The 22,924-nt window shown below is 43.8% G+C and overlaps 1 protein-coding gene across 2 annotated transcripts in view; it reads right to left on the bottom strand.

Moving 5' to 3' along the window:
- LOC146256946 (nucleotidyltransferase MB21D2) overlaps window positions 1–22,924 on the bottom strand; it is a 39,344-nt gene extending 16,420 nt beyond the window's left edge. Inside the window, exon 1 of one of the 2 annotated variants that reach the window (XM_084675201.1) lies at window positions 22,669–22,924. In XM_084675201.1, the coding sequence (XP_084531327.1) occupies window positions 22,669–22,924 (256 nt within the window). The remainder of the gene's footprint in view (window positions 1–22,668) is intronic. The other variant, XM_084675202.1, reaches the window with a different exon arrangement.

Here is a 22,924-nt window from a genome sequence, read left to right as displayed (position 1 = left end):
CAGTCATATACTGCACAAATCTGGCCTTTATGGGAGAGTGGCAAGAAGAAAGACATTTCTTAAAGATATTCATAAAAAGTGTTGTTTAAAGTAAACAAGCCACCTGGGAGACACACCAAACATGTGGAAGAAGGTGCTCTGGTCAGATGAATCCAAAATCAAACTTTTTGGCAACAATGCAAAACGTTATGTTTGGCGTAAAAGCAACACAGCTCATCACCCTGAACACACCATCCCCATTGTCAAACATGGTGGTGGCAGCATCATGGTTTGGGCCTGTGTTTGTTCAGCAGGGACAGGGGAAGATGGTTAAAATTGATGGGAAGATGGATAGAGCCAAATACAGGACCATTCTGGAAGAAAACCTGATTGAGTCTGCAAAAGACCTGAGACTGGGACGGAGATTTGTCTTCCAACAAGACAATGATCCAAAACATAAAGCAAAATCTACCATGGAATGGTTCACAAATAAACATATCCAAGTGTTAGAATGGCCAAGTCAAAGTCCAGACCTGAATCCAATCGAGAATCTGTGGAAAGAACTGTAAACTGCTGTTCACAAACACTCTTCATCCAACCTCACTGAGCTTGAGCTGTTTTGCAAGGGAATGGGCAAAAATGTCAGTCTCTCGATGTGCACAACAGATAGAGACATACCCCAAGCGACTTACTGCTGTAATCGCAGCAAAAGGTGGCGCTACAAAGTATTAAGTTAAGGGGGCAAAATACTTGCACGCCCAATTTTTTAGTTTTTGATTTGTTAAAAAAGTTTGAAATATCCAATAAATTTCGTTACACTTCATGATTGTGTCCCACTTGTTGATTTTTTTAAAAATATCTTTATGTTTGAAGCCTGAAATGTGGCAAAAGGTCAAAAAGTTCAAGGGGGGCCAATACTTTCGCAAGGCACTGTATTGGTTGAATTCCAGTGTAGAATGCTGTCTATTAAAACCAATGCGAAGACCTTTTTTGGAACGTAAACAATAACATATCAGTTTAGAACGTAAGGCCCGGGGGGGTGTTCCATCAACGTCGCTAACGCAAGTTGTGCCAACATGAATAAGGGTTCTTTCACACCTATTAGTCCGTTTGCTTGGTCCGAATCAGTGGATGAGTTGCTACTTTGCAGCATTTTTTATTAGGTCCGGTTAGTGTTCACACGGTCCCGTTTTAAGCGAACCAACATTTGAAAAAAAACTATGACACGCGGTCATACAGGTTGTTAATCTATTTGACAGAAAATGTGTGAGGGAAAATCACTTCCTTGTCACGAACAACAATGGAGCAACAGCAACAATATTTTTAATTGTTATGATTTGGTGTTGCACAACCACGTTTTTTGGGTTGCTCGTTGGTCTTTTACTCAGGATTGTATCCAGGTTATCAAACCATGGGAATTATATGTTTTCGTCTGACAAGCTACAACTTTTCCATAGAACATCACGCACGTTTAATTGTTTAAGTTTTTAACTTTCAACCAACATTGGTCCACTGTGCAATAATGACGCTTTATTTCAGTATATCACTAAATAATTTAAATACTGTGAAATACATTTTGGGCGTATGTACAATTAATATGTTTTAGAAGAAGTTTACAGTTGGATAAGAAGCTTGATACAATGTATGTTTATTCAACTCATTTGGTAGAGATGCCACCTGTAGTTTTATAACACCTAACTAGGAGATGTGAAGTCTAGGAGACAGGAAGTCTGGGTGACCTGAAAGAGTTCTTGTCACCTGGGGGGAAGAGACAGTTGTTCCGAAGATGAAGTTGTGGATTCAACTGTATTGTTCTAAGGATTTAACCAATGACAGAAGAGGTTTGGTATAGCTTCATGTCTGTAGGATGGACCAATCACTTTTGAGAACTATTGTATCTATAAAATGGTCTGTTGAATGTTCTAGGGGGTTCAGGGCCATCAGCTGAGTAGTGCTGGTGGGCTGGATTCTCCCAGTTCCATTCTAGAATTCTAGATGGAGCTGTATGGAATTGTCTTTGTGTTATTGTCTTATGTTTGTGTGCTGATGATGTTATGTTGGTAACGTTATTATGTTTAAATCTACGTCAAATAAACATTAACTCTGTACTTCACCCGACTTCAGCTTAAACGATTGATTCTCTCAAATTTCCACGACAATACCTCCCTACTCTAATGTGTCACCACAAGTATCTCTGCAATATTTGATCAGCCAATATTTGCCGTTCCTTCACTTCATCATTCCCCCACGTTTTCCCTCAACTAATTTTGCTGCTAATGAGTGGCACGGCTGTCTCCACCAAGTGTAAATTCCTTTTTCAACCCACAATGCACTACATTTTGGTTTGCTTCCTGGAATAGGTCAATATTAAGTCCAATTACGTTCAGACCTAAAGCGAACCGAACCATGGTTCACCTGGAACCGGACCGAGTCCCATCTTTTTAGGGGGACCATGGTTCAGTTGTTTGATCCGCACTAGAGTTCGAATGCGTGTTCTCACCTCTCCAAACGAAGCAAACTTTCAGAGAAAACGGACCATGGTCCAATTGAAACGGACCAAACACGTCAGGTGTGAAAGCACCCGAAGTCTCACTTGGGTAAACGTCAACTTAGACTTAAGCCTCAAGCCGTTCCACTAACGTTCCGTTCCACTAACAGGCAACGCTAATTCAAGCTAGACCTCAAAAAGCTTCAGGCCGATATATGCTTCTGCGTTTTTTGAAAAACGGACACATGTGAACGCCCTCGTCTCCGTGGAACGCCCTCTACGAGTTCTCAGTCAGTCCGCGGAGATAGTGATGTGTCGTTCGTGAACGATTCGTTCATTTTGAATGAATCCTTAAAAGGACTCAGGAGTAACGAGTCCTTTCAAATAGTCATGCGTTCATTTTCTCGTGGCCGCGCATCAGCACTGTTGCATAGGCTCGTCCAAGTAAACAGAAATGATTTGTTCATTTACGAGTCTTTGGATCAGTTTTCAAGTGACCTGCATAGGCTCTGTACTGATAGCTAGAGGAAACGAACGATTTGTTCATTTCCCGACTCGGTCTTTCTACGAGTCTTTGGAAAAATTTTCACGTGATCTGCATAGGCTCTGTACTGGTAGCTAGAGGAAACAAACGATTCGTTTATTTCCCGACTCGGTCTTTCTACGAGTCGTTGGATCCTTTTTTCACGTGACCCCGCATTGTATTTTTTAGTAGAGGAAACAGTTTCCTCATTCCCTTTCGCGTGGCCGCTGTTTTAGTAGGACGTGAATGATCCTCTCTTTGGCTCTCGACGAAGGCGGTCACATTTTTCTCTCCTCCCCTCCCTGAACTTCCCTGCTTTGCTCTGTCTTGTCTCGTGGAATTAATTAGCTGGGGTCTCATTTATAAAGCTTGCGTACGCACAAAAAGGGGCTGAAAATGTGCGTACGCCTCTTCCCACGCAAAGGTTGTGATTTATAAAAAACAAACTTGACGGGAGAATGTGCGGTCCTCCACGCAAACTCTGACCCTCCCATAGGCCTACGCACATTTTGAAAACAGTTGGAATTGGCGACGCAGATGACCGTACTGTAGTCAGACAGAAATTGAATGTGGGAAGAACATTACTCGTAATATATTTATATATTTTGCTTTCCTCACACACGTTTTTTTCATTCAATTTCATGATTATCATGAAGATTACATCCAGCAGTGTTATTTGCGCTTGTACTGAGTGATTCTTGTTCCATAAACACCTTGTACAATCCAACTAAATTTTTTTTTTTTTTATTCTGCGCTTCCTTACCATCAGATTGTCCACTACGGGAGTTCAGGAGGGGGAGATTCCCCGACTGCATGGAATACAGGATAACATCACATATCCTACCTTTAGATAACTGCAGACCACAGTGTATAACTAAATATATTTATTTAATACTGTACAAATATCCTCATATGTCAAAAACTGGAAATACAGTCGTCAAGCTCCCGTGCAATCGCTACACTCTACGTCCTCGTTATCAGTCCAGACTTTAATAGATTACTGTTCATAACAAAACGCTTTTGTTTTCAAATAGTATCTCGACTCACAGTATCACTGCGCCACAGTTGACGCCACTCGCACAGTTTTTTTAAAATTGGTGATCTACCGGCCACCACATTTTCGGAGTTTTCGGGCTCCACCAATAGTCATCATAGTCAACCGTCATCTGTGGCTTGGTCTCTGGGTCATGACCAAGGATGTCTCCCTGCCAACACAAGCATAGGGAAACTCGGACTGATTGTGGCCTAGGTCGAGGGCGCCAACCCAGACCTACTCACACATTAACTTTCACCTACTACAGATACCACCACCACCCCCCCACCCCCATCCAACGCCTTCGACTGCTTGTTTCCCCTGGGTGGCTGGCGGGTCTGTGTCCAGCGCCTACCATGGCTGCAGGTCCAGATGCTGCTTGTCTACCCCCCCCCCCCATTGCAAGTGTTTTTGTAATGTTGTGTTGTAAATGTTTGTGGGTTTATGTGCTGAGGTTTTTGCCTGTTCCCACACTGTACTCCTCTCTCCTCATGTTATACTTTGCTGTAACCTTTCTAGTTGGCGCCGCTAATGGCTGCCTAGGTAGGCTCTCCTGCCAAAGTAAATTCCAAGTCTGTGCAAACCTTCATGGCAAATAAACATCAATTCAATTCAATGACTGGTTTTGTTATTTTCACTTTACGTTTACACCTACAGTTTAGTGCAGTGTTGCAGTTTAGTGCAACAAACAATTGTTTGTTGTGATAATAAATGACCAAGTAATAAAAACTGTCATGATACATTATTTGAATGCAGGAATGTGACAAAGTGGGTACGGAGGGACAATCGGGGCCTGTGCAGCCAGGAATAGACCCCTTGGAGACTTCAGGGGGGGGGCACAGTCTTCCGGTCCGGTGAGGTTTCCAGGGTGGAAAGGCCGAAAAATTCTACCGTATCACGAAGGAAAAGATATTGAACACTATTTAACAACGTTTGAGCGAATTGCAAGGTCGTGTCAGTGGCCCCAAGAGGAGTGAGCAGTGCATTTGGCACCACTTCTCAATGGTAGGGGACGGGCTGCTTATGTAGCAATGGACATGGATGATACAATGGACTATGCCAAGGTGAAGGGTGCTGTGTTGGAAAAGTATGAGATAAGCCCTGAGACTTACCAAATGAGGTTCCGCTCTGCTACGGTCGGAGACAATGAGACCCCCAAGGAGTTGTAGACACGCTTGAGAGACTTGTATGACAAATGGATATTGCCAAAAGAGAAAACGAAGGAACAAATAGGGGATGTGATCGTGATGGAGCAGTTTCTGAGAGTCCTCAACCCTGACCTTTGCACCTGGATAAAAGAGCGTAACCCAGCCACTCCAAAGCAAGCTGCGGAACTGGCAGAAGCTTTCCTCGCTGCCCGACGGCCACTGAAGGGTTATGTCACTAACAGATCCAGTCCAGGCTCTGCATTGGCAGGGACAACAATGGGTGGGAATGAACAGAGGTTCAGGGACCCAAGACAAGGTTACCAATCTGCAACCGGGAGCCAGGCTAGGGCCAGCAGGTTAGTAAGACGTATATGAGCTTTTCACCAGAATCTTTGGAAGTTCAGCAGAGGGAAGTGGAAGGGCGAGCTGTACGGTCTGTTAGTGGGGGTAATAGGTACGCTGCCCTATCAAGTGGTATTAGGTAGGGATCTGTCCGTTCTTAGGGAGTTGATGGTGCAGGGAGAGGATAAGGACTCTACTGTTTCATGTGAGGGTATGATGGCAGTCACCAGATCCATACACAGGAAGCAGTGCATGGAGCCAGATGTAGAATGGAGTGTATTACCTTTTTCAGAGGGAGAGGTCCCGGAGGTGGAGGGAGCCAGACAGGGTGTTGCAAGGAAGAGCAGGGTTCAGAGGAGACAGGATAAGGTGAGGGGAACGAAGCGAGTGGAGCTGGTTCCAGAGCCAGAATGTGATGATTTAGCGGTCATACCTGGAGATGTAGCAGAGCTTCAAAAGCGAGACCCCTCCCTAGCAGTCCTGTTTTCAAGGTGTGTTCCTGAGTCAACAGAGCTCACAGACTTGGTCAGAGAGGTTTCTTTTGAAGGCAGAGCAACAGTATCGTCGTAGCAGGTTTGGAGATCAGTTGGTTGTTCCTGAGAGTTTGAGGCCCATAGTTTTACAACTGGCACATTCAGTGCTGTGGGCAAGTCATTTGGGTCAACAAAAAACGTTCGCCAGAATGTTGACTCGCTTCTACTGGCCACAGCAGTTTGCTGACACAGTTCAGTTTTGCAGGTCGTGTCCGCAGTGCCAGTTAACAGCGCCAGGGAGGAAGGGGGATAGAGCTCCACTTATACCCATGCCAGTCATAGACACCCCTTTCTCACGTATAGCCATGGATATTGTGGGCCCACTGGAGAGGAGCAGTGCAGGTCATAGACATATTTTGGTAATGTGTGATTATGCTACAATATATCCAGAGGCATTCCCCCTGAGGAAGGTCAAGGCTCGCCAGATTGCAGACTGTTTGATACAACTGTTCTCCAGGGTTGGGATCCCCAAGGAAATTATTACGGACCAGAGTTCAAATTTCACCTCTACCTTCTTGAGGGAGATCTACAAAATGCTGGGAATCAGAGGAATCAAGACCAGTCCTTATCACCCGCAGACGGATGGCCTCGTGGAACGTTTTAACAAAACTCTCAAGTCAATGCTGAGGAAATTTGTGGAAGACTCAGGGGCGGATTGGGATCAATGGCTTCCATTTTTACTTTTTGCTTACAGAGAGGTACCGCAGGCCTCTACAGGGTTTTCTCCATTTCAGCTCCTGTATGGTCGTGCAGTACGGGGCCCACTGGATGTGCTGAAGGAGGCATGGGAGGGACCAGAACCCGGGAACAAATGTAGTGTCCTTAATTATGTACTAAAAATGAGAGACAAACTTGAACAGTGCCAGGAACTAGCCAACATTCATCTAGTCAGTGCGCAGCAGCGCCAGAAGAAGGGCTACGATGAAGGGGCACGTGGGAGATACTTTCAAGAGGGCCAGGAAGTGTTGCTCCTTCTGCCAACATCAGACAGCAGTCTATTAGCCAAGTGGCAGGGGCCCTATGTGATCAACAAGAAAGTTGGTCCCGTTTCCTACTGACTGTATATGTCAGATCGCCGCAAGAAGTACCAGGTGTTTCATGTTAAGTTGTTAAAGGAATGGATTCGCAGGCCAGCTGCATCAACACAGTTATGGGCTCGGGCGGTGGCAGAGACAGAAGAGCCACCGGAACAGTTCTTCCCCTCTGCAGGTGGAGGGCAGTCATTCCCAGAGCTGGGGCATCTGGCATTGGCCCAGCAGGAGGAACTAAGGGGCATCATGACAGGGGGACTATTTAGCGACAAACCGGGGTGCACGGACGTCATCCAACATGACATACGCCTGCGATGTCCCAACCAACAACCTATTAGGGACACCACCTCCAGGATCCCAGCTAATGGGGGTCATTGAGCCATCTAGGGGGGAGTGGTGTAGTCCGGTGGTACTGGTTCTCAAGAAAGATGACACAAAACAGAGATTTTGCATTAATTTATCAAAGCTGAATGCAGTTTCGGCATTTGATCCCTACCCGATGCCAAGGGTGGAGGAGTTGATTGAGCGCCTGGGAAGGGCCAAGTATCTGACGACACTGGACCTGTGTAAAGGGTATTGGCAAGTGCCATTGACAGAGTCTTCGAGGGACTTAACCACGTTCAGGGTTCCAAGTGGGCTGTATCGTTTCAGGACAATGCCTTTTGGGCTGCACAGAGCTCCAGCTACTTTTGAAAGGCTGGTGGATGAGGTGCTGAGAGGAGCGGATGGCTATGCAGCTGCATACATTGATGACATCGTGGTGTTCAGTGGGACGTGGAGGGAGCACGTTCAACATCTCTCTGATGTACTTCAGCGAATCCGCCAGGCTGGGTTGGTATGCAACGCGCGCAAATGTCACAATGCCAAGAAGGAGGTGGAGTACCTGGGATACGTCATTGGGGGTGGGGTCATCCGCCCTCAAGTGAGTAAGATTGACACTCTTGCCTCTTATCCTCCTCCAACTACCAAGAGAAGGGTGAAGTCGTTCCCGGGCTTGGCTGGTACCGCCGATTCATCCCCAATTTTTCTGGCAGGTCGGCTGTTCTTAGTGACCTAACTCGTAAGGCTAGCCCTAACAAGATCAACTGGACTCCGGAGTGTGAGGCTGCTTTTGTGGACTTAAGACTGTATGTGTAGGGAGCCTGTGTTGCAGTGTCCTGACTTCGCTTGTCCCTTTACCCTGCAGACGGATGCGTCTGGGATGGGCCTCGGGGCTGTGTTGCTGCAGGGCGAGGGGGTCAATCAAAGGCCGGTGCAGTACATCAGCCGCAAGCTCTTCCCTAGGGAGACAAAGTATTCTACCATTGAGAAAGAAGCCTTGGCGGTGAAATGGGCACTGGACACTTTGAGGTATTATCTGCTGGGGGATGAATTTCTGTTGGAGACGGATCATCGGGCATTGCAGTGGATCAGCAGGATGAAGGATACTAATATAATAATTGCTAGGTGCTATCTCTCTCTGCAGCCCTATCGTTTCAGGATCCAGTATAGGCCGGGTCGCCAGAACGTTGTGGCGGACTTCCTGTCACGTTCCTTTGAGGAGTGACTGTCTTAAGGGGGGGGGGGGGGGGTGTGACAAAGTGGGTGAGAACATGCCTGGACTCACCACTTGTCACGTTGGGGCCATGAGGTCTGATCCACCATTCAGGACTCCAGTTTGGGAGGGGGCCGCCCAGCACTTCCTGATTTTATGGTGGAGGTGATGTCAGAGATGACATCATGGTTTGAACCAAGTGGAGGGGGGTACTGTGTGTATTCATGTATGTGTCTGTTGCATCGGATGGCTGAGATCACCCGCATCTTGGCAGTCTGAAGAGGGCTAGGGGTAGGGGACCCACCCTATAAAGCCAGTGAAGGGTTGCTTGATGGGGGGGAAGGTTGTGCTGCCACAACAAGGTAATTTTGTTTTGGTTAATTATAATTTGAACCTGCTAAGTATTTTGCTTTTTTGCTTTTGTTTCTGATGGTTCGTGGAATGAAGAACCTCTTTATTAAATGCTCAATTCCTGCAAATCTCCTGGCCTTCCACCTTTCTGGACGTTTGAGCCACACTACCTCGCAAGGAATAAAAAAAAAAATAGTATCTACTGCTGCACATGTCATGCACTAACCTACATGAGAATATGATACGTGTTTGCAGTGGACGTATAGCCCCCCCCCCCCCGTTGAAAAGAACGAATGACTCGAAAAAAGATTTGTTCATTTTACTGAACGAGATTCAAAGAACCAAATCAGTAAAATGATCCGAACTTCCCATCACTACTCAGAGAGCCTTGGAGAGCCTGACGTGCACCTCCTGAATTTTCTAACTATCCGTCATAGCTACGGGGAGCTACGGAGACCGCCTTGGCTGTGATTGGTGAGTATTAAGAACCGCTTGCGTCAGTGGCGGAGTTGCCGTGAGAGCAGGACAAACAGAATCCTTTGACCGCCATTGCTTGTAAAGTTTTTACAATTCATATTTCAGCTAAACAGTACATGTAAATCAGCATCTGAATTAAAATGTGACGAAAAATGCGCAGTGTAGTTGCTGAAAATGTGTGTGTTTTATTGATGAAACGGCTAATTTTTAAATTTGCTCCGACTTCTCGGTAACCTAGGTAAATAAACACTCAACGACATCTAAACAAAAATTGTTGCGCCACCTACTCTTCTGGCGGTGAATTGTTTTCAGCACCCACAGCCTACGGAGAACCATAAACGCAGTCTATCCGTCCGTATTCGTGCATATCCGTGCGCCCGCCCATCCGTAAACGGAGACGCAGAAGCATATTTTGGCCTTTAGACTCTGCAGCCCAGATCAGGCGATAGTCGAAAAGAAGAGTTATGTCGCAAAAGGCAAAGCGTAAATCAGCCGAGAGGTGTTGTTTCAGCAGCGTAAATTGATTTTTTGAGTTTTGGGGAGTTGTCCCCAAAAAGGGCAATGTTGCCGCAATTAACATGGCAAGGGAGACAACTTGTCAAACCATTACGACCGTTAAAATGCGTAAATTGTAGACCCACCAAATCTACTTAACATATATATGTATATGCATTTAGGCCTACTAATAATTAGCGTAATTTGATGAGCTGTCTGAAACCGTTCTGACAGTAGGCTAGCCTTTGACCGATATTCTCAACAGGAGATTGAGAATAATAACCCAAAAAAGAACATGGCAGCAATTGAAAATTATAGGATAAAATTCAAAACACTGAAGAAGGCCATGCTTAATTGAGCTTGATGTGGGCTAATAATGTTTTTGTCTTCACATCTTGAACAAAATCAGTAAATTACTTCAAAATAACTTTACCACACACATTTTTTAAGTTATAGGCTAAATGCTGAGCTTTAAGATAAAATGGAAAGATAACCATGACTAAAATGGGGATTCACTGAAATGACTAGTATTGCACAGATCCAGCACTGACTTTTTAGATCAGACCCAAACTGCACACTTTGCTTGGCAGAACAGTCATATAAAATTGCTCAGCATGACTATCATTATTATATTACGCGTATTTCCAATTAACATAGTCTGCCTCCACAGATCCAGAGTGTCGCCGTGTCTTCCTGTATCAGCCCTACTACTGCTGTATGTTAAATACGATGGGAACATATCACATAAACAACTCTAAAACGTCCGACACGCCAAATGTTGTCATTTTTTGTCATGCGTCCCTGAAGCTCAAATTCCGAGTCGGAGTTCAATTAAGCTTTTCATTGCAGTGAATGGGTGCGGGCACTCATCGGGCATGAACTCAAATATCTCAGAAGTCCCAACTGGGAAATCTTAGCAGTTTTACAGTCCTGTAGAGGACATTTTCCTGAACAGATTGACATCAAGTTAAGATGTGGCATTGAGTTTTTTGGTGGATTTTCTTAAATAGTGACACAGTACATCTGTGTATTAGTTTGCTTAGGAAACTAATCTCATTTACACTTTAAATCACACACTAGACTACGGTGGCCCTGAAGTGCAAAACACACCCCCTAATGTGAGTACATCCCCCAAATGAAAACACTCCCCCTGAATACGAGTCAACTCCCCCCAAATTGGATGACTTGTTCACCTCCCCCCAATACAAAAACACGCTCCCCCAAATGGAAAACAATATTACATTAACTAAAAAACACATTACATTAACTCTGAACGGAAAGGGTAGGTACTACACTTCAGCGCTGATTGGATGCAGTAGGCTAACTAACAAGAAATATGAAATTGATCGACAGAAGTACAAAATGCAATCGCCTGGCAGAGTTACGTGCACCAGGACATTTGTTTGGGGGGGTTGTTTTGCACTTCAGGGCCACCGTACTAGACAGACACCAGTGTAACTGCAGTGAATAGTGATGGTACCTATACAGTACACATTTCTAAGGTGTCAGTTACCTCTTCTAAGACACAAGACAGGTGTTGTCAACATCTACAACAGGCCTACAGCACTGGTAGCAATCTTTTGAGAAATATTTGATAAAGCAGACATGATGAGAGAGTATGATACATCAAGGGAGAAGGTTGAAGCTTAAGCGCTGCAAGCCTGCTGTGAGGACATCGAAACAGTGGACCAGTGAGGCTATGGAGGCTATATGTTCATGACTGCCTCCAATAGTTTGGATGAGCTCACAGAGGCTATGACATTATACATCAGCTTCTGTGAGGACTGCTGTATACCAACACGCACCAGGGTGAGCTACAACAACAACAAACCCTGGTTTACAGCTAAACTCAGAAGGCTGAGGCTGGACAATGAGGCCACGTTTAGGAGTGGGGACAGGGACAGTTTCAAGGAGTCGAAGAACAGGTTTAGCAAGGCGGTGAGAGAGAGGCTTAACGACTGTACTCAGAGAGGCTGAAGCGCCAGTTCTCTGCTAACGACTCTGCTTCTGTCTGGAGTGGGCTCAGGCAGATCACCAACTTCAAGCCCAGAGCCCCCTACTCCACTATCGACTCTCGTCTGGCCAACAACCTTAACGAGTTCTACTGTCGCTTTGAAAGACAATTGGACAGTCCTGTACAACTCCTTTCCACCTGTGAGGCCTCCCCCCTTCCCCCCTCTACAGTGACAACCCTCTCCATTCAGGAGAGAGAAGTGAACAAACTGTTCGAGACAGAACCCCCGCAAAGCAGCTGGGCCGGACTCTGTCTCTCCAGCCACCCTCAAGAACTGTGCTGACCAGCTGTCTCCGGTGTTTACCTACATCTTCAACACCTCCCTGGAGACATGCCATGTGCCAGCCTGTCTCAAGTCCTCCACCATCATCCCTGTGCCCAAAAAGCCCAGGCCAACTGGACATAATGACTACAGACCCGTCGCCCTGACCTCTGTGGTAATGAAGTCTTTTGAGCGCCTGGTGCTGGCACACCTTAAAGCCATCACAGACCCCCTACTGGACCCCCTGCAGTTTGCCTACAGAGCCAACAGGTCTGTGGACAATGCAGTTAATATGGCCCTCCACTTCACCCTACAGCACCTGGACTCCCCAGCATCCTACACCAGGATCCTGTTTGTGGACTTCAGCTCTGCCTTTAATACCATCATCCCCGCTCTGCTTCAGGACAAGCTCTCCCAGCTGAACGTGCCTGATTCCACCTGCAGGTGGATCACAGACTTCCTGTCTGACAGTTAAGCTGGGAACACAAGTCTCTGATTCCCGGTCCATCAGCACTGGATCTCCCAAGGGCTGCGTCCTTTCTCCTCTACTCTTCTCCCTGTACACCAACAGCTGCACCTCCAGTCATCCGTCCATGAAACTCCGTGAAGTTTGCGGACGACACCACCCTCATTGGGCTCAGCTCTGGTGGAGAAGAGTCTGATTATAGGTGGGAAGCAGACAACCTGGTGACCTGGTGCAGCCAGAACAACCTAGAGCTCAATGCTCTCAAGACAGTGGAGATGGTTGTGGACTTCAGGAAGAACACAGCCCCACTCACCCCCATCACCCTGTGTAACTCCCCAGTCAACACTGTGGAGTCCTTCCGCTTCCTGGGCACTATCCTCTCCCAGGACCTCAAGTGGGAACTGAACATTAGCTCCCTCACCAAGAAAGCACAACAGAGGATGTACTTCCTGCGGCAGCTGAAGAAATCCAACCTGCCAAAGACAATGATGGTGCACTTCTACACAACCATCATTGAGTCCTTCCTCACCTCCTCCATCACCACCTGGTACGCTGCTGCCACTGCCAAGGACAAGAGCAGGCTGCAGCGTATCATCCGCACTGCAAAGAAGGTGATTGGCTGCAATCTGCCTTCCCTCGAGGACCTGCACACCTCGAGGACCGTGAGACGGGCGAAGAAGATTGTGGCTGACTCCTCCCACCATGGACATTCCCTGTTTCAGTCCCTCCCCTCTGGCAGAAGGCTGCGGTCCATCAGGACCAAAACCTCACGCCATACAAACAGTTTCTTCCCTTCTGCTGTTGGCCTCCTCAACAAGGCCAAAGCTCACACTGACTGAATGTCCTTAAAAACTTTTTTACTTTTTGCACTACACTCTACTCCTGTAATATTTGTATTTTATATTGTATTTTATATTGTAAATTGGCAACTTATATTCTACTTTATTGTATATTTTATTTTAATTGTATTCCACTTAGTATTGCTAGTTTATGTATCCTTAGTATAGTTAGACCACTTATTTAAATTTAAAATTCCTATGTTTACTGTATGCACCTTCCTGCCAAAGCAAATTCCTTGTCTGTGCAAACTTTCATGGCAAATAAATCCCATTCTGATTCTGATGAGATTTGGGCTTCGAGACATTATTCTGCCAGACAAACAGTAGTTGATGGAGTTGGATCAGATTCAGTACAGTAAGGCAAATGCAAGCATCTTATTGACAATGTCCATGCCAGGGGGCAGGGGCGTTGTTAGACATACACCTCTACTGGGGCACAGGCCCTTATTCATATCCATCTTTTTCTTCCAAGCTTGCTGTGCACAATGCACTACTCGGCTATAGAAACTCCCCTTGCTTAACCCACCGTACAACAGTTCAAATACATTTAGTCATTTAGCAGGCGCTCCAGAGCAACTTACAGTAAGATACGCAAGTTTGATATCAACTTTAGCAGGGACTTCATTAGTAAATGCGAGAGCATAATTTTTTTTGCATTCATTTGAGCGCAAAATACTTTTGAGCTTCATGTAATATTGTTTTTCTGTTTTAGTCAAAATAAGATGATCGGTAGGCCTATCATTTAGAAACTTTATCTAGTTTTGTAATGTTTTCTTAGCCTACCTCAAGTCCAACTTGTGTGCCGAATCCGACACCTGAACTTCTGTGTGCAGTGTCTATTTGGCAAGCTCAGAAGAGCGCGCTGACATGGAATTCTGCGGGCATCGGTTTGAGTTTAACTGCTTTAATTGGAATACTGCTTTGGCATAACACATCTTCATATGTAGGCTCCACCGCTGATAATGTCGCTTTCACAATCCTGTACAGACGTCTCCTGAAGTGACGGTGCACTGTGCCCCAGTGAAAAGGGTCTAACGACGCCCCTGGTCCATGCATTTGCCAAGGACAAAACAATCCTACATTGTGTTGATTGTGTTAAGGTTGAATTAAAAAAGGAGAATGACAAAATGATCTCTGTTCCCATGAACAAGCTCTAGTTATAGTAGCATACTTGTGCTTTCCAGTCAGTGTCTATTCTGATGGCCATACCAACCTGGTCCTGCTTGAAAAGCATCCAACCCTCCAGTCTCCATTTTTGTTGCCATTGTTCTGAGAAGCCTTTTAAAAAGAAAACTAGTCACTGTTGAGTTGTCGTTCTTTGAGGCAAACCAATCAACTACATCCTCAGGGGCACTCCTCAGACATAAGTTTGATTATAAAAAGTCCCCCAGCTGGGAAATGTTCACGGTTTTCCCTGTCATGTAGAGGAGACCTTCATGAACACAATGACATCAAATCGAGGCTGTGGCATTGAAGTTCAGGTTTGTAGGCAATGGCCCAAAGTACTCTCAACCAATTACTTAAAATGAGAAAACTTCTGTGCAACATACGGGATGGTATTCACACAGGTATTGGCTCTAATTTGAGTGACAGGCTGATTCACCAATTGAAAACTCATCTGTGAATTTTGATTTTTGTAAGGGTAGTGCCGAGATTTTAAAGAACAGTAGAATTCCAAGTTTTTCTAAACCGCGTCGCGTACAGCATTACAGTGAGCTACACTGGTTTAAAACTACAGGTATATAAGGACAATTGTACCCATGAATTGTTTACTAGTAATATAATGTCATAAATCATAAAAAGGTTCATCGATATGTGAGGCAACGGATGTATCACAGACCGCTATCGTATATGTCATTCAACAGAGGCTAATTACGCTAACGACTCAGTCATCAAACGAAAATTGATTACTGTTTTCGAAAGTAAATGTACTAATAATATCAGCGTACATCGTATTGTACATTACATCTCACAATTGTGTTTTTTTATCACAATGTTAAATGAGCAATACGTTCCATTTTGCATTTGTTGACGCTTGGAACCCTCCGTTGTGATTACATCGAGAGCAGAACGTTTGTCCTCCCTAATAATATAGCTATATCGTTTTTATTTTAGCAAGTTTTACAGAAGTCTGCAAAAATCGAGGCTCTACTGTCATAGCTGACCGTCACGAACAGCCAAACCAGGGCTGGGGTAGCTTAAGTGTTTGCTGCAGCTGGCGTTAATCCTACGAACAAACGCTTCGTAACTGGAAAGTTGTTACTTTTAATTGAAGATATTGAACACAGATGTAAAGTAACTTGTCTTTACTCTTAATATCTTCTCCGTTTTCAATTTGAAGTAGTAGATCTAGCTTATGTATTAAATCTTCTATTGCATCCTCTCTTGCTTCTCGCCTTCGGTTATTATTCAAGCCTACGGTGTTAATACGTGCCACTTTGACACACTTGCAAGAAATGCTCCGCTGGTTAGATGTAGGATGATCTTGCCATTTACGTATAAAAAACTCACCAGGGACAACGACAACATCGGCAACCCTGCACTATGAATTATTATTTTGATGTAATCTTAAATTGTCTGAACAGGACTGGGTGTGCAGGCACGCAGGATTAGTTTCTCCTCCGTTTTGAGATTCTAGGTTAGAAATGTTGCCAGTCTCTTGCCAATGACCAGCGGTTGCTACGTTTTTCCAGCAAGTTCCAGTCATTCCAGTGTTGTCCTCTTACCTTCAAATTCGTTCAACCCAGACTCACATTTTCCTGCAGCTCGTCTTTCTGAAATGTTCCCCTTTTTGTTTTGCATTTTTCTTATTTTCTTCCGTTTTCTGCCTTCATCTTGCTCCAGGTCCTTTCAAAAATACCTTTTACAGCAGTATCTTCCAACTGCCAGTACTTTTGCATTTTTCTCCCTCTTTTCTGTACTTTTGTGCCTTCATCTTGCTGCAGGTCCTTTGTAACATACATTTCAGGCCTTTTGAAACTCCAGCAATTTTTTTTTGCTAAATGTTCAAATTTGTATGCATTGTTTCTCTTCTTTCTGATTGTTTTCACTTTTTCGTAGTTGTATGCCTTCATCCAGCTCCAGCCCCTATTTAAAATACATTTCGGGCGCTTTGAAGCTTCAGCTTATAACTTTCAAAAAATGTTCACAATTTTCAGCTTTTTTAGCATGGTCAGCTATCCCCATTCAGGTTTTCAGCATTCTCGCAGCTGTTTCGCAGGAACAGCCTTTTCTAGTATTATTTCTTTTTGCCCCCCTAAAACTTTTTTAATATTTGGACTAGACAGACAACCTAGGTGTCAAACGTTTCCTCTTGGTAGCCATTGAGTTGCTTGTATTGGGATTTACGTTCCGTTGCACGGTTTAAGTAGAAATTAAGTTTTTGTGGCAAAAAGTGAAGCTAACGGTGGCTAACTTGCTAGCCACAGTCACTAACGCCATGAACGCCACGAACGCCACGAACGTCACGAACGTCACAAACGTCACGAACGTCACGAACGTCACGAACGTCACGAAAACTCGCGTGACTATCTCCAGCAGAACATTAGTTTAGCAGCTCGTTAACTTCTGGGAGATGGCTAGGCTAACTGCTTTACTGCATGGCAGCTACAGAAACGCCACAAGCAAAGAGGCCTAGATGATAACTATTCGCTCATTTTACTTTGTCATATTAAAGAATTTATAATATATTACAGTACAATTCGAGAACTATAATCATTAGCTGTATCACGGGCATGGCACTATCTATAATTCCAGTTATTAATATTTGTGGCAACTTAATCACCAAATGCATCACGGGCACTGTGCACTATATAGCAACGGGAACAATGCTCGTAAGACTTTATGGATGCATGTATCAAAGTTACGTATTGTGCTTATTAAATGTATGTCTTATGAACTTAGAACTGTGCTCAGGGTGTGGGAAACAGGCTGTATTTTGTGTTGTTATCTCTCCATTTCAGAAGCAACCTTGAATCTGGGCTGAGACAGCACCCGAGCAGGTGGGATGCGTGGGGAAGAACAAACTCCCTGATACATGCTCAACCCTTTTTTGATATTTCTGTTTCAATTGCACTGTATAATATATGCTGGGGCAGTGACAGATAGCCAGTTGGACTTCGTGAACCAGCCCAAACTCTGTTGCGGGTAGGGTAATGTAGACAACCCTAGAGCTCTGTACTTGTTGATTTCCAACTGCTGCATTAAAGCTGATATTATCGGACCTCTGCGACTCCAGACCACTCTTTCTAGAACACTTATTTGTGTCATTGAATACCATCATACTGGGAAGAGGCCCCGGGGAAGACCCAGGACACGCTGGAGGGACTATGTCACTCGGCTGGCCTGGGAACGCCTCGGGGTCCCCCAGGAAGAGGTGGTGGAAGTGGCCGGGGAGAGGGAAGCCTGGGCCTCCCTGCTTAGGTCGTTGCCCCCGTGACCCGATCCCCGGACAAGCGGCAGATGACGACAAATACCATCATTAGATATTGGAATAGACACATAAATGTAAGTCCTTCAATATGACACACCTGTGCGCCTCTGTTGCCCGGGCAACACATACTACAGCGGTCTGTGATGCATCTGTTTTCAATCGTTAAAATTAACATTCCTCACAAATACATTTTCGTTGTAGGATTTATTATGACATTAGATTACAAGTAAACGATTTGTGGGTGAAATTATCATTACCTGTGGTTTCAAACCAGTGTAGCTCACTGCAACGTTGTAGCCTAGTCTAGTAGCTAACAAAAACGTCTCCACAGCTGTTTACAGGACAGTACTAGTAGGAAGTCAAATGGCGGCACATGTTCGGCACTACCCTTACTTAAATCAAAACTCTTTCAATAGGTGAACCTATCTGACTAGTGACTACTAACCTGAACTCCATTGCCACAGCCTAAACTTTGTCAATCTGTTCATGAAAATAATTCATTTCAGCCTAGACCGTACAACGGAAGTAACGATTGAATTCAACCAACGCAATCGCTACCAAGACAGTCTAGTAGTAGCCTACAATTTACCGGGGTAGTTTCTCCACACAGCAAGGCTTTATCGCATTTTGCCTTGTTACTGACAATGATCGCTACCACTGACATGTTTATGAATGAGTGATTTTCCCCTTAATAAATGTCAAGCTTATTTACGTTTTGGGGGGCATATTTTCAGTTAACCTATGGTACTATTTGAACGCAATTCCACACGTTGTGATCGTTTGCCATCCTGTTGTGTTGCATTGCCTTGTGTGTTGAGTAATTGCGGTTACGCTACCCCATGCCCTTCAATCAAAAACACAAAAGTGGTTGCAGGAAGCGGCACGATAGATATTGAAAACAATGTGCAGGATGTTGTTGGAAAATAGTTAACGCTAGATAGGCTAATCACTCATCATGGCTAATCAATCAATTCACAATGTGTATTGTAATAAGCAGTGTTGGGAAAGTTCACTTTCTACATGAACTAGTTCAGTTCATAGTTCATAATTCAAAATGTTTAACTAAGTTTAATGCTCCAAATAATGAACTAAGTTAGTTCAGTTCTTTTTTCAATGTGGCTGCCGTCTGCAATATCTCTGCTTCTACGCAATTCGGCGTTCTCACACTTGCCATGCATAGACAGTAGAATAAATAAAGAAAGAAAGAAAGAACACGCAGCGATTGACAGGTTGGGTAACCCTGGACAAAAGACTGTTAACGGTGTGTTTTTAGCCTGGAAGTCTCGAGAAATCTGGCACCTTATTAAACAAAATTAAAGAGTGAACGCGCCATTCACAGACACCAGAATGAATGCGTCCACTGCAAAGTATCGTTCATCAGGCAGTAATACAGTAGGCTACGTTCAGCCCCATATGGAACGCCGAGTTAGTCAAAGTTAGTTAAATCAATAAATAAATAGGTAAATAAATAGATAAATACATACATAAATAAATATGGCTATGGAATAAATTCTGAAATTAAAAAAAGATGGCAATAAATATATGAATATAGCATTATATAATTACATAGCTGAATCCATTTACCGACATCAATAAATAAATACATTTATTTATTTCAAAATGACGTTTTTGTAAAGACAACATTTATTTATTTCATGGGACTTTTACACGCCACATTCTTTTCCACATGTATTTCCACGCCACATTTATTTCCACACCACATTTATTTCTGTGCTGTATTTATTTCAAATCTCACATGCAAACGAGAGGGGCGTGGTTATCGTCAGACCAACGCAGCAGATAGCTATGCTACCTGTATGGGGGTGACAGTGGAATCGCACTTCCGAGCGGCATGGCTTGTCAGGATATATTATTTTGGCACAGATAGTAGATTTTGTAGAGGTACTTGGGCGGATAAGTGCTCTACGGAACATAGATATTGAAGTCTTAAATAGTTTGAGACTTATCGAGCACTGTTCGTGTGCAAGATGTACAGGTAGTGGGGGGTGATAAGTGCCAGGTAATGTTAGCTAACACAGCTAGCAACAAAGAAGACAATCACTGCCACCACCGCTACATCGCTCTGCTATTATGTGGATAACTAGATCGATAAGGCACCTGATTATAACGATCTAGCCTCAACATTGTGCCATGCATCACCATTTAATGAGACGAGACCTGAAGTGAAGCCAGACCATTCCAGACATTACCCATACCTTTGGATTTACAGTAGGCTACTGCTTCAAATTGAAGTCAAGTTTCTTAACGCTTTGTTATTATTGGCAATTTAAAGTTGCAACTAACCAAGACGTGTCAAGACCAAGACCCATTCAACACGGTACACAATAACCAAACCCAGATATTAGGTACAGGTTTATGGAATTATTCAATATTAAATCAAACCACTGCCACTGGACTCGTTTTAATGACCATTCAGTGACAAAACGGGTTTGGCAGTGATTGTTAGCTTTGCAGACGAGTTCCTCGTCACACGAGCGAAAGCCATGTTTATAAAGGTAACTTCAGCGCAACCTCATAGCTATCAAAGATCAAGTCCCCACACGTAGGCTACTAAGTCACCGCCATCACTCCCATACAAAGGCAGAGACGACACAGACATTATGGGCAAAGCTTGTCTACATTGTATGCTTTTCGGCAGTGCGATGCCACTGTCACCCCCATACAGGTAGCATAGCTATCTGCTGCGTTGGTCTGACGATAACCACGCCCCTCTCATTTGCATGTGAGATGTGAAATAAATACAGCACTGAAATAAATGTGGAGTGGAAATAAATGTGGTGTGGAAATACATGTGGAAAAAAATGTGGTGCGTAAAAGTCTCAAAAAATAAATAAATGTGGCATTAGGAAATAAAAGTCCCATGAATTAAATACATGTTGTCTTTACAAAAACGTCATTTTTAAATAAATAAATGTATTTATTTATTGATGTCGGTAAATGGATTCGGCTATATAATTATATAATGTTATATTTATATATTTATTACCATCTTTTTTTTATTTTAGAGTTTATTTCATAGCCGTATTTATTTGTATGTATTTATCTATTCATTTACCTATTTATTGATTGATTTAATTTTGACTAACTCGGCGTTCCATACAGTTCACGTTCGCCAAAATTATGAGCAAGTTCATGAACGTGTTCAGACGCAACACTGATAATAAGTACATTTCTATGCGCCTTGCTAAGATCAACACTCAATAATTTCACCCGACGATAGGTCGGTTAAGGGGTCCGTTGGTGAGATCTGCACTCGGGCCTGCCAAGTCATTGTTACGCCGCTGATGTGAACTTTACGAAAATTAATACTATTAGTAAGCCTACTGTAGTATTAGCTATACGTGCACTGCCTATACGTTGTTCTTTTTGCTTTGTGTTTTTTGTTTGACTGCTTAAGTATTGTGTCCGATTAAAGACACTGTAAACTTGAATATCTGGCTCCGTCATTGTTCTAGCACGGACGGCAAAACAAGCTAAATTAAGCATATGTTATAATGATAATGAGTGTTGCACACTATTACTGGTTTATTGTCAATGCCATTGTTATGGTGTTACCTGACAAAGTTCTAACAATATAACGACCATAACAATAAGGTTATCAGACATGATTTATTCATCTTTGTCTTTGCTCCAGAATAACATGTCAACAATCTATATTGACACAGTAACATGCCACGATATTATAACTAATTACATTAGGCTATAATTACGTTTGTCATGCCATGAGCATAATAGCGTTCATCAGCCTATAAAATGGTTAAATCTGCTTTAACGGAAATAAACTCAACAAACAACCTTCATGTATGCAACCATTTGTAAAACGTTCTACAATAAAGGCAGGCAACTTTAGATTATCAAGTCATTTCTCCATGTTCTTCTCATTCAGCTCAGGTAAATCAGAGACTTGCTGATGTTCCCTTTCGTGCTTGTCCCCTGTTCGTATCCGCGAACACGTTTCCAGGCAACTTTTCTTGACGTAAGCAAATAAATGGGGTGCTAGTTTACCCATTTCGGATTGGTTTCAAACTTAGCAAAAATCAGGAAAAATTATTCTATGAAAAAGCTAGTAATATGAGCCAAATATTGTTGGGTGAGAGTTTTATATATGTTGACTGGAGTTAATAGAATAAAAACGACCGGACGAGTCGGGTAGCAAATCGGAAATGCAATACCACCTACATCCACCGGGGCCGTTGCTTCAAGCCGAGGGGCGAGGGGTGGGGGCTTGCTCGGCACCAACTCAAGTCGGACAAATAGTCTAACCAGGTTTCACTGCTTCAAGTCAGATGGCTGCAGCCGGCTGCGGCGCTGCATGAAGTCCAATACACCTAATATCACGGTTCACGTGATCTAGGCACAAACTAAACTAAAACGTCTGTCTTCTGACGCATGTTGATGTAGGCTACAGTGAACCTATTGTCTAAACTCCAAAGTAGCCTATTAATGACTGCATGGCCAGTTGAACAAATGATAACACTGTTATCGAATATAAAGAGGAATGTTACACTATGCAGAAACAAACCTAACTTACTAAACCACAAGCGATTGTAATGCAGCGGTGCCTGTCCATCTAAGTCCATTCTGGAAATTGGTCATATTTATACATTGTTAGCATAAAACCCCCCATTGTCATTTCTTTATTTAAATGATTGCTTAAAAGGCTCTTTATTTAAATTATTGCTTAAAAGGTTATTCCTTACCGAGCATGGAGAAAATGAAATCCTTGGCGGTATGGATCTCCAGAGCTCGCTGGTCGTCATATTCACGCTGATCGTGTTTACTAAATTCCTGAATCAATTTGTTTATGTCCTCGATAGTGGCCCCGGATCTAAAATCGAGCTCAGGGTAAGTTGGAGCTATTTTGTTATTATTATTTATGGAAGGCGTTGCAGTAGGGCTGCTTCCCAGGCTGTTCACGGATCCCGCCCGGCTGGTCAGAGCAGGCGCCGCCATCAT

This window comes from Hypomesus nipponensis, chromosome 15 (genome assembly GCF_054491055.1).
Source record: "Hypomesus nipponensis isolate SF chromosome 15, ASM5449105v1, whole genome shotgun sequence".
Classification (NCBI taxonomy): domain Eukaryota; kingdom Metazoa; phylum Chordata; class Actinopteri; order Osmeriformes; family Osmeridae; genus Hypomesus; species Hypomesus nipponensis.
This window is presented reverse-complemented; position numbering and strand designations above follow the sequence as displayed.